General features: G+C 50.6%; 1 protein-coding gene across 1 annotated transcript; it reads right to left on the reverse strand.

Annotated features, from left to right (window-relative positions):
- Nucleotides 1-14,886: 14,886 nt before the first annotated feature.
- On the reverse strand, nt 14,887-16,671 carry LOC123040657 (uncharacterized). The gene is made up of 2 exons (XM_044463438.1): nt 16,294-16,671; nt 14,887-15,846 (listed from the first exon to the last, which is right to left on the reverse strand). The coding sequence occupies exons 1-2, from the start codon at nt 16,363-16,365 to the stop codon at nt 14,887-14,889; spliced, it is 1,032 nt and encodes a 343-aa protein (XP_044319373.1). The 5' UTR covers nt 16,366-16,671.
- Between the last annotated feature and the right edge of the window lie 395 nt (nt 16,672-17,066).

Raw genomic sequence — 17,066 nt, forward strand, 5'->3', positions numbered from 1 at the left:
GAGCAATTGGTAGCCCCCAAGGGTTGGCTCATTACAATGGTATGAGTCTGGTCTTCAATAAGGCCAATAAAAATGACTTTGCATTAGCCCCCAAGTGTCATGGTGCATGCTTGCAGCGACATGAGACTTGCATACTTGATGTAATCTCAATTTGAATAATGTAGCCTCCAAGTGCCGGGTCGTAAGCCTGCAGCGACTCGGGACTATTCCCTCCATTGTAAAATAAACCATGTCCATTGATAAAATAATAGCCATTACGCTGAAGCGACTTTGAAGACCTCAATCAGAATATTGGCTATTGATAACCATAATAAAAGTCCAGCTATGTTGGCTATTAAAGATTTGAATAATATAATCCGGTTTGGAAAACCGGTTCCTGTGATATTGAATCGTACTGCCGGGTTAGGATACCTGTGCAGTAAGGGTGATAACCCAATCTTTAGAAGCCAAAACTTCCAAATGTTAATAATTGTTATATGATGGCGACTTATCATCCAAAGTCAAACCGGGTTAATCGAAACCACATATATGAGCAAAAAAGTCTCAAGACAAACTCAAAAGATTGCTTTCAAAAACTTAAGCCAAATAGAAAGAAAAATCGAGGCTTATGATTCGAATACGATCAGTAAACCATTCCAAAGGGGTTAAGCTAGGATTCGAATATGATCATGTAGCCCCCAGTGGCTTTGGCGTTGCGCCGATCAAGAGGGTACCGACAACTATGTTCTCTTTGGTTTGAATACGACCTATGTTTGAACAGGAAGCCCCCAAATGACCTTGAGAGTTTTTTAACGACTCTGATTCGAATACGATCAAAGTTGGACCCAAGAAGGGTTAAGCTACGATTCGAATACGATCAAGAAGCCCCCTAGTGAGTTTGACATTGTCCCGATCAAAAGGGTACCGACAGCTATGTTCTTTTTGGTTTGAATACGACCTATGTTTGAACAAGAAGCCCTCAAATGACCTTGAGAGTTTTTTAACGACTCTAATTCAAATACGATCAGAGTCGGACCAAAAAGGGATTAAGCTAGATTCGAATACAATCAAGCCTCCAATGGTCATGGAAGCAGGGTACCTATATTTGAGCTGTGCTTTGCAACAGACTCTCTGTCGGTGTCAAAACCAGCGGATCTCGGGTAGGGGGTCCCGAACTGTGCGTCTAGGCGGATGGTAACAGGAGACGAGGGACACGATGTTTTTACCCAGGTTCGGGCCCTCTTGATGGAGGTAAAACCCTACGTCCTTCTTGATTAATATTGATGATGTGGGTTACAAGAGTAGATCTACCAAGAGATCAAGGAGGCTAAACCCTAAAAGCTAGCCTATGGTATGATTGTTGTTCGTCCTATGGACTAAAGCCATCTGGTTTATATAGACACCGGAGAGGGCTAGGGTTACACAGAGTCGGTTACAATGGTAGGAGATTTACATATCCGTATCGCCAAGCTTGCCTTCCACGCCAAGGAAAGTCCCATCCGGACACGGGACGAAGTCTTCAATCTTGTATCTTCATAGTCTTGGAGTCCGGCCGATGATGGTAGTTCGGCTATCCGGACACCCCCTAGTCCGGGACTCCCTCAGTAGCCTCTGAACCAGGCTTCAATGACGACGAGTCCGGCGCGCATATTGTCTTCGGCATTGCAAGGCGGGTTCCTCCTCCGAATAATTTATAGAAGATTGTGAACACTAGGATAGTGTCCGGCTCTGCAAAAATAAATTCCACATACCACCGTAGAGAGAATAATATTACACAAGATCAATCTGCTGACGTATTCTGTGGCGTAACGTCACACCACTTCCAAGCCTTTACTCGAATTGTTTTTATTGTTCCACCTCAGCGCGTTTAGCGAGGCGTTTTCCTTGGCACGTCTTATCGAAGCAGAGATCGTGTCCCCCTTATTCCGGTATTTCCATCAATTCGGACGTGGGTAACCCAACCGCGCCATTGATTGTGACGCTTGGGAGATAAGCGAGTTTTACCAGGCCGGTGGGGACGCGTGTTTCCATCCGCCCATATAAGGGGATGAAGATCCAACCTTTTTACCTGCGCCTTCTTCCTCCTTGGCTTATCCATCTCTGTGAACTCGAGCTCTAGCGCCCAAGCCCGCACATCTCACCTCAACCTTCTCCAAATATGTCCGGAGCGGGAGGCAAGTGGATGGCCTCCTCCGTCACGGAGGGGCATATCCAGAAGCTGCGCAGCGCCGGATACTTGTCCAGCGACATCGCGCATCGGCTCCCCGATGAGGGAGAGCTCATCCCCACCCCCATGCCCCATGAGAGGGTAGTATTCCTTCCCCATTTCCTCCACGGACTGGGCTTCCCACTTCATCCCTTTGTCCGGGGGCTCATGTTCTACTACGGCCTAGATTTCCATGATCTGGCCCCGAATTTTATTCTCAACATCTTGGCGTTTATCGTCGTGTGCGAGGCCTTCCTCTACATCCAGCCCCACTTCGGCTTGTGACTCAAGACCTTCAGTGTCAAGCCGAAGGTTGTGAAGGGCAGCCAAGCGGAGTGCGGAGGCGCCATGGTGGGCCGGATGTCCCACGTTACGTGGCTGGAGGGCACCTTTGTGGAAACCATCAAGGGGTGGCAACCGGGGTGGTTCTACATCACCGAGCCGCGTCATCCCGAATGGGCAGCGGCCCCCGAATTCAGATCCGGCATCCCCACACGGCTCACTTCCTGGAAAGAGAGCGGCCGGATTTGGGGCGATTCGGAGGAGCTGACCGGACTCCAAGCCTGCGTCAAAAAGCTGGTGGACAAGAAGCTCAAGCTTGTCAACGTAGTCCAGGTCATGCTCATCCGCCAGATTCTCCCGTGCCAACGACGGGGCATCAATATGTGGGAGTTCGATCCAGCGCAGCACCAGACTTTGTATGGGCTCTTCTACACCACGTACGAAGAGGTCTGGAAGGTGCTGTTCAAGGGCGCCGAGGCTCCCGCATCCGCTATCGAAGATCGCGGATTCAGCTCGCAGCGTCCAGCAGACGAGGTAAGTGATATTGTCCTTTACGGAACGCTTGTTATTCATAGTTTGACTCTATGCGGGGTCTAAACTCCCTTTCCTTTGACAGGACTGGCTGAAGAAGGCCGCACAGGCTATCTGTCCGGCCCCATTGCCAGAGGACCCAGCCGACGCCCGCCTAACGGGGCTGCTGGCTCCGGCACCCCACGTGGTGCCGGAGAAGAAGGCCAAGAAGAAGGCCACGGGGACTCTCAAGAGTTCCCGTTTTCAGGTGCTATCGGATGATGAATCCGAGGCCGACTCCTCCCACCAAGGCGAGGAGGAGAAGAAGAAAGCCTCTCCCCCAGCGGGGGGAGGAAAGAAAAGGAAGGCCTCCCCAACAAGGGAGGCCGAAGGGTCCAAGAGGGGAAAAACACTTCCCCCGGACTGTTTCGCCAACGCCAGTGACAACAACGAGGACTGGCCTCCAAGGGACAAGCCTCTGGCGAGATCGTAAGTATCCGGACTCCCGAATAACTTCAAGGTTTGCGTTTTCCGCCATGTTATGTCTTTCTAATGCCGCATACAACCCTGCAGTCCGCCTAAGGATGATCTCCCCACTTCGTCGAGCGGGTCCTTAGGGGCGTCGGATATGGATTCTCTTCCGACTGCCTCCACCCCCCGTGATGCGGATGATGCCGAGGTGGGATCCCAGGAAGGGACCCACCAGGAGGAGAGGGCCCCGGAGGCGTCGCAGGACAACCTCCCGGACTTTGCACCGGACTCAGCCCCGGAACCTATAGTGGCTCCGGAGTCCGGCGGGCGACCCCTTCGCAAGAAGGGCAAGACCGCGACACCGGCTGCCTCCGTCCAACCAGAGGTGCCGGATAATTTGCTGGAGGCGCTCAATGGCGCCTCCATCAAAGAGGAACACCGCACTGTTATGAGTGCGGTGATTCAGAAGGTTCAGCTCGCCAAGAGCGGGCTGACCGAAGCTTGCAGCAGCCTTCTAACAGGCTTTGAGGTAAGAATTTCAATATATGTAAAATGGTACCGCATAGACAGTAGCCCCTGATGCTCGGTTCGGTGTTCGGAAAGAAAAGCCGGACTGAGGATCTTTAGAAAGATAAACGTAGGAGTCATGAAAATATGTCAATATGGAATTGCAGGCTGCGCTGCTGACCTCTGCCGCACTGACTGCGGAGGTCAATACTTTGAAGGAAAACCTCGAGCGGTCCGAGAACGAGCTCGGCCATGCCAAGAAGCAGCTCGAGGAAAAAGAAGGTGAGTAATACCTTATGAAAATTGTACCTTACAGAAAAGGATTTGGTTGCAAGAAAAATAACAAGGATAACTGGGGTATTGCAAGGGCCACTAACGAGGTGGAGACCCTGAAGGAGGCGGTGGCCACGGCCGAACGCAATGCGGCCGCGGAGTGCACCGAGCGAGAGAGACAGGAGGCGCGGGTGGCGGAGGTACAGCAAGAGCTCCAGGATCTCGTGAAGAAACATGAGAGTCTGGAGCGTGACTCGAAGACTCGAGAGTCTGAGCTTGCAACGGCTCTTGAGAGTGCCAAAGCCGCTAAGGCCGAAGCCTACAAGGCCCTCCAAGAGATCGAGGCGGTAAAGAAAATAGCAGCGGGTAAGGCATTTTTCATGCAAAGTAAGCATGTGAGTGTTAATTACCTGTCGCTTACCCGGATTCGGAGCTCTGCAGGAGCGCTCGCAGATCTTCCTCGCAGCGTGTCCGATGCTGCCGCATTCTACCGGGTCGAGGAGGGGAGCTCTATGGAGAAGGTCTTCTGGTCTCAGTATGCTGAGGCCGAACATCCGGTGCCCCTTAGCGACCAGCTGAAGCAGTTGGTCGAGCTCCACAAGGTGGCCGAACAGGCCATGAAGGGCCATAGTTCGGCTGTGGCCTAAGGAGGCCATGCCTGGGAGCTACTTCGGCCTGGTGCGGCGGCTGGTGGATGCGTGCCCGTGGGTTGAAGTCATCAAGCACTCCGCCTGCATTGAAGGTGCCCGTCGGGCCCTTGCCCGCGCAAAGGTGCACTGGGGCAAGATAGATGCCCAGAAGCTTGTGACGGACCCACCACCAGAGGGCAAGGAGTATCGTACGCCCGAGATGTACTATAAGAGTGTGATGAAGGGAGCCCGCACTATTGCGGGTGAGTGCTCCAAAGATGTAATATTTGAGTAGACTCGCATTTTGTTATCCTGTGCGCTGAAAACTTAGTTCATATGCACTAAGCAACGCTTGTTAATTTAAAATATTACCTTATGTGCGGCTGTTTATCAAATCTGAGAGATGGCAAGTCGTCGGCTTCAGCCCCCATGCCACGAGTGCTGGGGTGTTCGGGATAAACTCGAGCGCTCTTGTTCCCATTTTTGGGTCCATCTAGGGAGGCGCTCGACACAGCGAACAAGGCAACCGGACTTATAATGCTTGAACACTCTCACTTAGCCATAGAATTCTATAATTTTAAATTTCGGTGAAGCCCCTAGTCTTCGGAAGGCCGAATTTGGGGCGCTATCCACGCCTTGGCCGGACAGGATCCGGCTCCTCGCTCTAAGCGGCATAAGTCTTTAAGGACTCGCAAAAAACCTCTCTGAACAGTGACCGGCTCTCGCATCATCATGACGGTCAGTTTTAGCTTTCTCCACTGAGGCATTAACCCAGCTCAACTGGGGCGGAATTGTAGTGGTGCTCCCAGTGCTACCTTAGCCGATATAATGGAACGTAAGGTACCAAAACATGGGAGCCGGGCAAACCCAACTATTGACCCAAGAACATGATTCGGAGCCGATGCATATAATGCTATAAGTTCGGGGTGCCGCACTTGTGAAAGTGTTCAGACTTATCACACCATAACGCGGGAAACATAAGCCCCTGGTGTATTTGAGCCGTATCAAAACGTACGGATGCAACATGTCATATGTATAAAAAGAAAATGCAATTAAAAGCAAAAAGGTGATGCATTGTTTTATTCAATAAGTGCTGCTACGAATGCAGAACGATACAAATAGTGCGATAAGCAAGGGATGGGACTATTAAACATGTCCCCCTCCAGGGGTAGGCTGCGAAATGGTGTATAAAAATGCTCGTAATGGAGACCACCTGTATTTTCGTTGTAGCTGATATCCTTCCCTGGCTGTTGCTTCGTGAGTTTGGCAGATCTGTTGCCGGACAGGGCCTCTAACGAACGGAGTCCTGTGGGTAAAAAATAAAAGGAAAAGAAAAAAGAAACGACACACTTAAGATCCCCTGGTGCGGTTGAGCCGCAGTCTGGGCTTATCGTGGTCGAGCCCCTTGCCCCATGCCCATGGTATCTTCGGAGCGTAATAGAGTACGCGAAGGGTCTGCCTTAATGTTTGACAGGGGCTGGGGTTGGGGCCGCACTGCTACGCGTGCTCGGAACGTGCCAGGTGGTCGTGTTGTAGGTTACTCCGGGCACGCTTAGCTGTGTCCGGCCGCTTGGCAGCCGGACTCGAGAATTGCCTTAAAAGGCTGCTTTGTACTTCTGCCACGAGAGCTGCTGTATGTTCCTCCGTTCGGAGAGAGCGTTCAGTGTTTCCATTGACCGTGATGACTCCTCTAGGGCCTGGCATCTTGAGCTTGAGGTATGCGTAGTGCGGCACCGCGTTGAACTTTGCGAACGCGGTACGTCCGAGCAAGGCATGATAGCCGCTGCGGAACGGGACTATGTCGAAGATTAACTCCTCGCTTCGGAAGTTATTCGGGGATCCGAAGACCACTTCTAGTGTAACTGAGCCTGTACAATTGGCTTCTACACCTGGTATGACGCCTTTGAAGGTCGTCTTGGTAGGTTTAATCCTTGAGGGGTCTATGCCCATTTTGCGCATCGTGTCCTGATAAAGCAGGTTTAGGCTGCTACCGCCGTCCATCAGGACTCTGGTGAGATGAAATCCATCGATGATTGGGTCTAGAACCAATGCGGCGAACCCACCATGGCGAATGCTGGTGGGGTGGTCCCTTCGGTCAAAGGTGATCGGGCAAAAGGATCATGGATTGAACTTCGGGGCAACTGGCTCCATCGTGTATACATCCCTGAGTGCACGCTTCCGCTCCCTTTTGGGTATGTGCGTGGCATATATCATGTTCACCGTCCGCACCTGTGGGGGGAAACCCTTCTGTCCTCTATTGTTTGGCGGTCGGGTCTCTTCCTCGTCGTCGCTATGTAGCCCCTTGTCGCTGTTTTCGGCAATTAACTTGCCTGCCTGCTTGAACACCCAACAGTCCCTATTGGTGTGGTTAGCTGGCTTTTCAGGGGTGCCATGTATCTGGCACAAGCGGTCGAGAATTCGGTCCAAATTGGATGGACCCTGAGTTGTTCTTTTAAATGGCTTTTTCCGTTGACCGGGTTTAGAGCCTCTGAATCCGGCATTGACTGCCGTATCCTCACTGTTATCGCCATTAATGCGGCGTTTGTTTTTGTTGCGATGCAACCTGCCACTACGGTCCTTGATATCTGGACTGCCAGAATTTTTGTTGAGGTTGTTGCTGCGTGCTAGCCAGCTGTCCTCACCCGCACATAAGCGGGTCATGAGTGATGTAAGGGCTGCCATGGATTTTGGCTTTTCCTGTCCCAGGTGCCGGGCAAGCCACTCGTCGTGGATGTTATGTTTGAAGGCCACGAGGGCCTCGGCATCCGAACAGTCGACGATTTGGTTTTTCTTGGTTAAGAACCGTGTCCAGAATTGTCTGGCCGATTTATCTGGCTGCTGTATTATGTGGCTGAGGTCATCTGCATCTGGTGGTCGCACGTACGTGCCTTGAAAGTTATTGAGGAATGCGGCTTCCAGGTCCTCCCAACTCCCGATTGACTCTGCTGGCAAGCTGTTAAGCCAGTGCCGGGCTGGTCCTTTAAGTTTGAGTGGGAGATATTTGATGGCGTGGAGATCGTCTCCGCGGGCCATGTGGATGTGGAGGAGATAGTCCTCGATCCAGACTACGGGGTCTGTAGTGCCATCATAAGATTCAATATTGACGGATTTAAACCCTTCTGGGATTTGATGATCCATCACCTCATCTGTGAAGCACAGTGGGTGTGCGGCGCCTCTGTACTGGGCGATATCGCGACGGAGCTCAAAAGAGCTTTGTCTATTGTGTTCGGCCCGGTCGGACTTACTGTGTCCGGGGTGACGGTGATCGTCACGTATCGTGGGGCGCCCACGTGATCCATAGATCGATCTTGATTGTCTTGCCTTATCCTCCAATATGTCTCGCAGGTTCGGAGTGTTCCCCTGTGGCCTTGTGCTTTTCGAGCGATGCCGGGGTACATGTCTAGTGAAGGGCATTGAGGCCTCTCTGTCGCGACCATGGGGTGGTCGATCAGCCGTATTGTCTCCTGGTGAAGCGGGATCATATGCCTACACCTCTAATCGGGGGAGCAGCTTACGTTTGGGGTAGCTTTTGGAGGGGAGTTCGAGTTCATGCTCTTCGGCCGCGAGGACTTCGGTCCATCTGCCGGCTAGCAGATCTTGATCAGCTCTAAGCTGCTGCTGCTTTTTCTTGAGGCTGTTTGCCGTGGCCATAAGCCTGCGTTTGAAACGCTCATGTTCGATGGGATCCTCAGGTACGACGAATTCGTCGTCGTCGAGGCTTGCCTCGTCTCCGGAGGGAGGCATATGGTCCTCTACCTCTTCTTTGGCCGCTCTCTCATGAGGGATGGCGTCCCCCTCCTCCTGTGCTGGATCTTCCTGGAGTGGGTTGTCTTCAGCGCTATCCGGTGTATTATTGTCTCCGGTGCCGGAATCCTCATTCTTGCTATGGCGGGATTTAGAGCGGCGCCGCTGACGCCGGCGCTTGGGCTGTTTCTTGGAGGGGTCATCCTCCGTTATTCCTTCGCCGTTCCCATCCTTTGGGATATCCACCATGTATATGTTGTATGAAGAGGTGGCTTTCCAGTGCCCGGTGGGCGCTGGTTCTTGGTCGTCTCCAGCATCGTCGTCCATACCATCGATGTCCTCGGAGTCGTAATCTAGCATGTCGGTTAGATCGTCGACAGTGGCTACCAAGTGGGTGGTGGGTGGGCTTTGAATTTCTTCGTCGTCCGCATCCCAACCGTCCTGGCCGCAGTCTGGCCAGGCCTCTCCTGATAACGAGAGGTACTTTAGCCAACTCAAGATGTCGCCAAAAGGTGAGCGTTGAAAGATGTCCGCCGTGGTGAACTCCATGATCGGCGCCCAATCGGATTCGACTGGAGGGGGCGCGGGAGGTCCGGAGTCCGGCAAGGAGTCCGGCACCTCGGAGTCACGAGCTTCATGAGGGACCAGATCGGTGTTCGGCTCTATCGCCGTAGAGGTTGCAGCCCCCGAGGCGGTGTCTAGGCATCCATCCTCGATCTGCGGAGCTGGCTCCGAATTGAAGATCGGAGTGGTTTCGAGTGCGGCCTCCAGGGTACTGTCCGGCTGCAGAGCTAAATCGTGCCCGTCGTGACAGTGCGGCACGCTCGGCTGTGGCTCGAATCCATAGAGGATCTAGTCCCCGCGGATGTCAGCCGTGAAGTTCAAACTTCCAAATTTGACCTGACGGCCAGGGGCGTAGCTTTTGATCTGCTCCAGATGGCCAAGCGAATTGGCCCGCAGTGCGAAGCCGCCGAATTCGAAGGTCTGTCCGGGGAGAAAAGTCTCACCCTAGACTGCGTTGTTGATGATGGTCGAAGAATCCATCGAGCCTATCGGTGACGACACAGAGGAGCTCTCAATGAAAGCACCAATGTCGGTGTCAAAACCGGCGGATCTCGGGTAGGGGGTCCCGAACTGTGCGTCTAGGCGGATGGTAACAGGAGATGAGGGACACGATGTTTTTACCCAGGCTCGGGCCCTCTTGATGGAGGTAAAACCCTACGTCCTGCTTGATTAATATTGATGATGTGGGTTACAAGAGTAGATCTACCACGAGATCAAGGAGGCTAAACCCTAAAAGCTAGCCTATGGTATGATTGTTGTTCGTCCTATGGACTAAAGCCATCCGGTTTATATAGACACCGGAGAGGGCTAGGGTTACACAAAGTCGGTTACAATGGTAGGAGATCTACATATCCGTATCGCCAAGCTTGCCTTCCACGCCAAGGAAAGTCCCATCCGGACACGGAACGAAGTCTTCAATCTTGTATCTTCATAGTCTTGGAGTCCGGCCGATGATGGTAGTTCGGCTATCCGGACAACCCCTAGTCCGGGACTCCCTCACTCTCTTTGGTCCCTTTAATTTTTCTGAGAACTTGAACTTCTGAGTAATCAATTCTTCTTGAACCGGGCATTGAGCCGGATATTGAAAGCTTCAGAGCCTTGTTGGAGACAGATTTCCCTTGAGCCGGATTGAAAACCGGATTTTTTCTTCATTTTGAGCTGGAAATTTTCTGACGGCCTTTAAACTGGCAACATTTACTGAGCCATGTCATCATAGCCCCCAGGTCTCAAGGCGACTTGATAAGTTGGCTTGAGATTCTCCATAATTGACCGTGATATAAACCGGTTTGAGTCCTGCATGGGACAACTTGCAAGCCAAAGTAATTGCTCTTTTAAAGAAAATACTATGTAATATAAAATATACCGGATGGATATCACCTGATATGTTAGGCTAGTGATTATCCACCGCAGAGTTGATGATCACCATGGTGAAGCTGAAATCAATCACAGGTGAGCCGGCCGCGGGAGCAGACAGATAAGTCGGCCGCGACGTTGTCAGCCGGTGCAGATGGGAGAGTCGGCAGTGGCGTTATAAGCTGGCGCGCACAAGAAAGTCAGCCGCAGTGTTGGAAACGGCATAGTCGCGGGCGAGTCGGTCGCGAACGCGGACGATGAGTTAGTCGCGTGTGCTAATTCAGGAAGGGTGGCGATCCGCGTACGTATCCATCGAGGAGCGCAACACGGACAAGTGCTAGTGCAAAAGTGATGCTGGCGTGCACCCATTATGCGACACCTTTGTAATGAATAATAGTCCTGTGAAAAAATATTACAGACCAGAATAATTATTCTCAAATGATTAATATGCACTAAAATAAATAGGAGAAAGCCCTAGACTAGAAACCACAAATCAATTGAAGAATCGTCAAGCTCGATTGATCGCTGTAACAGCTGTGCCGACACAGCATGGCGACCAGAGCTGCATCTCGTGCTCTCTGCGCTCTCCTCGCACTCTCCCTAGGTTGGACCCTCCCTCTCTCTGATTCATAGTTCTTGTCGTGATTTTACTTGTTTACATACATGATTCCTCAGTGTGTCAGGCGGTCTCTCATGTGGATCCTTCCGGAGGGGTGGAGGTGAAAGGGTACCCGTGTGGCAACGTGGTCGTCATCCGCATCCCGCATGAAGGTGTCTGTGAGCGGGACCATTGCAGCGGGCTGTGCATGGAGCAGTTCATGTGGAAGTACCCAGGCATCAAGGCCGTCATAGGCGACTGCACGGCGGAGAATACCCACGAATGCATCTGCTCTTTTCTTTGCTAGTTGAACTTGATGTACAAGAGTAGTAGCCAATGTTGTGATGTTGTTTTGCTCGGAGGAAATAAAACTTGATGCACATTCTTTTCATTTTTGCTTTGTAGCCCTAGCTATTTTGTTCTTGAGAATATATAATTCGGCCATATATGGACGAGCTCAAAATAGGGGTTGCCACGGGTAACAACACACTATTATTGGAGGAAAATAGAACGAGCAAGAAACGAGCAGATGATAGAGATCGCTCAGATCTGACACCTACCATAACCGCGCCATCCGCCGTCAGCGTATGCATAACTGTGCCTTGCCGGCGGAGAAAGAAGCCGGCCTCGCAAAGATGGACGAAATGGTGGCCACCATGTCTGCGCCCGCTGCCATAATCCAGGAGAAGTCGAACATGGGAGGCCGCCGCCGCTTGGGTCACATGAAGCCCACCACCGAGGCGATGCCGGCGTACACAACCGGTGTCTTGCCCGGTCGCAGGGCACCATCGTCCCCTTCCCTCCGGCTAAAGCACATCGCGGTGGTTGCACTCTGATGTGTGGCGCTGCCGAGCATGGGGAAATGAGCCGCCCTTTGTGCTGAAGCATATACCTTTGGGGCTCTCGACAGTTTGACGAGCAGTCTGCCGGACATGCGGAAGACAATGAAGATCCGCCGCGGCCGGCCATAGACTAGTCAAGGGTATCCGTGTCGTGGGAATGTATATCCACCGGCGCCGGCTGTAGACTAGTATTACCTTAGTCCGCTATAGTTTTTAGTTAAAAATTGTAAAAAAAAAGAATATAATGAATTTTGGCCGGTTTATATGAAATCAGTCGTGTTTGCATTAATTCCGTTCGGTTATTTCAAACAGAGGTTAAAATATAAGCGGGCAGCATTGTATGGTGGCTTTTGGCACATCAATATCCGCGGACTGGCCCCTATATATGGATAGATGGCGGAGCAAATTTAAGGTTCGTGTTGAAGATGCCCTAAGGCTACCGTAGTTGCATGTCGTTACAAATCCTTCCACGTTTGGCTCCAAGTTGGGATGCTAATTATGATCATGGGCTCTCCTTGGGGTGGCGCTGAGAAATTTACACCAAACTCATAGGTAGAGGGAGTAATAACATAAGAGTATCTATAGCCGGACGCCCCAACCCCCTTATACGTCCAGGCGGACGGCTCGGTCAGTGATCGGCCACAAAAAGCGATCCAGATGGGCGCCTCAAACGGGTCTCAAATGCCCGGACCAATCGACACCTCTCATGTCCAACCCAAATGCCCAGGAACGTTCGCCACATCGGACCGGGGCCCATGCTGGTCAACCTGACCCCGCATATATTCCTCTCCATCCGTTGTCCGGGCCAAACCCTAGCCACTTCACTCCAGTCCCCTCCACTTACCTCCGCCACCCAAGGTTCCGTCCGACGATCTCCAACCTTCTTCAGCATGGCGGACAGCGGATCCGACGATAACCTGTATCGATCCGTTGATTGGGGTGTCGTTGGAGGAGGCAATGGCCATCCGCATTGCACTCCACCGCTCCCCGCGAGGATAGCGCCCGACCGGCGGCGGGATCTGCCCGGCGCGAGTCCATTGCGTGGCGCATCGGGCGCTTGAATTCTCCTGCGCTGGATAATTGCAATCCTCTTGGGAGCCTTCCAATCTCCATTTTCCCATCACCAGTCCACTAGAGTATGATTCCTACTCGGACCGGTGTGCCCGCCGTGGGAAGGAGAGGATGAGGGTCGCGGAGGCCCACCTCGCTGCCGACATGGCGGCGGCGGAGGCGGTTGATGCGGCGGCACGGGCGACCGCAGAGAAGGAAGCCATCCAGGCCCGCATTATAAAGAAGCGACAGCGGAGGAACACGTGCGCCCTCGACTGAGAGTAGAATCGGGCTGTCCATGCCATGGTCGGACTGCGTCCAAAGAGGAGAAGGAGGACATCGACGGGTCGGACAACTCCGGCTATGAGCAGATCCGGCTCCATCTGTACTGGGTCTTCAACTGCTACTTCCGCGAGATGGACAACAATGGTGCCGGGAAGGGCAAGGACAGTCGTGGACGCTCTTCTAGTCCATAGCTAGCATGCAGATTAAACATGTCGATTTTTGGTAGTCCGATGGCATGTCCTGATGTAGTAGCCGGACGATGTGTGTAATGCATCGTTTACATAGTTGCATGAGTTTGAATGGATTTGAGGTATGTTAATTGAGGTCTCCAGTTGTGAGAAGGGAAACTTGAGGAATGACAGTGTCCGTGGACGCGTTCGTGGGCGTTTGACGGACCGAATTTGTCTAAGTCCGATTGTAGATGCTCTAACGGATCTCCAACTCCTCTTGTGGCCTTTTATCAAGACACAAAGAGTCTGCACAAAAGTGTGAACAAATGACGGATAAGCTTGCATTGGTAATCAACATTTGTACAACTTTTATAAGTTCCATTTGCAATGCGGACCAAAGATTTGCCTCATCTATTAATTATAACCAGGTTTTGATGAAATGATACCAAAAATACAAAGAGAGTTACTCCTGGAATTCACATTTCACAATACATCGCAACTATCGTGATCTCTTGTACTCTCCTAGCTAATAAATATATGATCGGGTTGCCCGCGAGGGGTATGTCGAACCACTACGGAAAATTATCTGTGCCGAGGACCGGGCCCTCTCTCTAAGTTGCTTGGCTATTGCTTCTTGGGCATCCCTGTATGTTGGAAAGAAGCCCCCTACCGGAGGAGGTATTGGAATTCTTGTGTCACAACCATTGCATGGATATTGACCGTCTGTCAGAAGAACTGTCTTCAAGTCTGGAGCTCGACCCATAACAGTACTTACAAATAAAAAGTGTTGCTCCAGTAGGGGCCTAAAACCACTAGACTGGAACTCTTTCAATTGCCACTTGTGACAGCTTGTGAACCCAGACAACTTCCATGAAGGTTCCACTCTCTGAGCACCAAAACATCTTATTCTTGCTTCATGACCCTCTTGCCATGGATGTTCAAACATCTGCATTCAATCACCAATACCTAAATTATAAGGGGTTATGGTAGGATTGTAATCAAAGCCAAAGAGACTACGATGGTGCTTTGAGTCAGATAGACTTGTACACATTCTAACTAAAAGTTGAAAAGAATGAGTAGAAGTACCTCAACATCAAATGTCTCGACAGATGGAGCAGCTTCGATGAGATTTAATGTCCATAATAGGTCAAATTTTATAAAAATACCATGGATGGTCAGCTTTCTTAGCTTGTTGAATGCAGTGCATTGTTGTTTTCCTTCTGGTTGCATCCAAATCTGATGAACAAACAAAGAGAGGTAAAAATAGAATAATTGTACATCTGTATGTCATAGATGCAAGTTATGTGTGCACCAGGTTAGTCATTTGCTAAGTAATGGGATGCTTCCTGGAAATTATAAATTGTAAATAAAAGCAAATAACATGGTGAAGGAATGAACCAGCAAAACTAGAACAATCCTAGTGCTAGTCCAACATTAAGTTTGTACGTACGAAATAGCACAAAAGCACAATATAACAGCTATCGGCTAAAATTACCTTTTCTCCTCGAAAGTTTAAGGTTAAAGTATGTATGTTTGTGGCACCGTCTAGAACCTGGCTTAAACTAAAGTCTTGGTGAATGAGAGATGCGTCACAGATGAGGGATAATTCCTTGAGTGACGGGACGGAACCAAAACACAAGGGGGCCTCGTAAAACAACCAAGCCTGCCAACGGACCCGCTCTAGTTTTGGAAGGCAGAGCACCTCAGCTTTTTTCAACTTGGATAAGTAGACTTCTAGAACTCTGAGATTCGAATGTGGCGCATTGATCTTCCATACAGAACAGTCCCCGGTGTCACAGTGGTCCAGACGAAGGTGCAGCATTTGCTTGCAGCAGTCGAACAGAAGGTGATTCATGTCCCGTTCGGCCAAGCGAATATTTTGTAGATGGAGCCTTGTGAGGCAAAGAAGAACGCTAGGGTATGCACTGAAAAATCCATCCATATCCTGAGCTTGCTGCACCATAACCTCGTGTGCAGAGTCCTCTGGCTTCTTCTCGGTTAAAATGGGGAGTTCCAAATCTGTTACCATCTCACTGTCAATAGCGTTGCCGACCAGCAGGCCGATGTCATGCGAGTAGTTGCCGGTGAGATAGAGCTCAAGGCATAGCTTTTTATTGGTGTGTTTCCTGCGTGGCTGAGCGAAGAAGCTGCTAGTAGCTCTAGCCAGAGACGCCATTGCTTGGTCAATGTGGCGTGTGACTCCTCCGCATGGGGCGCTAAGGAGGTTCATGGCATGAAATTTGAGATCAGGAAGTAACCACGGCAAGTTTCTCCACCGCCTTGACAAAACGCTACTTCTTGCTGCCGTAGCAATGTCGACTCTCACCAAGATAGAGATTAAGATGTCGTCGGTCAGCGCGCTGAGCCTATGTTCCACACATTTCTGCAATAAGAATATATCATCCATTAATACTGTAAGTCAATATGTTTTAAAAAAAACTATGGTTTTGAAAAGTTTGTTGCGTTTTGACATCAATAAATACCACCATTTTATAAATCATAATCTCCCTAACACCGTGTTCCTTTTAGTATTTGATTGATTTGAGAAAGAGATCTCAACCTCCTCTTTCTGAACCGAAGTTTAAAAACAGTGGTTTTTAGAAACTGAAGTATTCATTGCCCAGGCATTGGTACTATGGTTTTGGAAAAAATGTGTTGCCAAACTAGGCCAGCAAAAGTAATCATTGCATCATCTCTAGCAAGAACATTGCATTCTTGTGCTGTGTGATGTACGTATCATTTATTTATAATTTCGATACATATATAGGATAGCTGAAGCTGAACGGTAGGTCCAAGGCAGATCAAAAAGAGAAGCTAGCCAAGAACTTACATGGCGGCGCACATTATCTGACTCCATGGATAATACCCTCTGGGTCCAGGATGCCCTGAACAACGCGCTCATCTTTTTATTTCCGGAGCGCTCGTCTGCTGTATTGAATCAGAGAAGAGGATGAGCCGGAAGCAAAGAATCGCCGAGTTTTCTCTCTGAGATGAAACCAAGTCGTAGAAACAACGGCCTCACGACCGCGTTGACACACCGGTATATATTGACGAGTATGTAGTGTACGACGACGCGCCTGGTAAGTCGAGGAATTTGCAGCCTGTGAAAAGGTTCGTCTCACTGCCACGGTCTTCAAAATCAACCGCCCCGTCCGGCTTGGCTAGAGGCCGGCAGCTGGTAAACGGGTGCTCTTCTTCCTATCGCGGAACAACGGATCCTGGAAAGAGGGCACATGATCAGACCCTGCCGACAGCGCGAGGAGAGAAAGAGGGCATGCAGAAGCCAAGCGAAGCGAGGGCCTCACCTTCGTGCCTGCTGGACGGCGGCTCAGCACAACCCTAGGCTGGGCAGATGCAGATCTTTTTCTTTTGAAAAAAACGCAAAATTTTATTTTATTTTCAACATAAATAAATAAGATCACGGGCCGAGTAGAGAGTTTTCAAAAGCAAGCCCTAGACTCCTCGTTCCCTACTCCAAGCCTCGCCACCGCCTCTTGTAACCCGACCACACCATCCCGCCGTCCGTTCTATGGTTTACCGAAAATTCCGAGAAGACGATGGATGCCCAGAAGACGATGGACTCTGTTGTACTATAGATCGGAA

This window comes from Triticum aestivum, chromosome 2B, assembly GCF_018294505.1.
Source record: "Triticum aestivum cultivar Chinese Spring chromosome 2B, IWGSC CS RefSeq v2.1, whole genome shotgun sequence".
NCBI lineage: Eukaryota > Viridiplantae > Streptophyta > Magnoliopsida > Poales > Poaceae > Triticum > Triticum aestivum.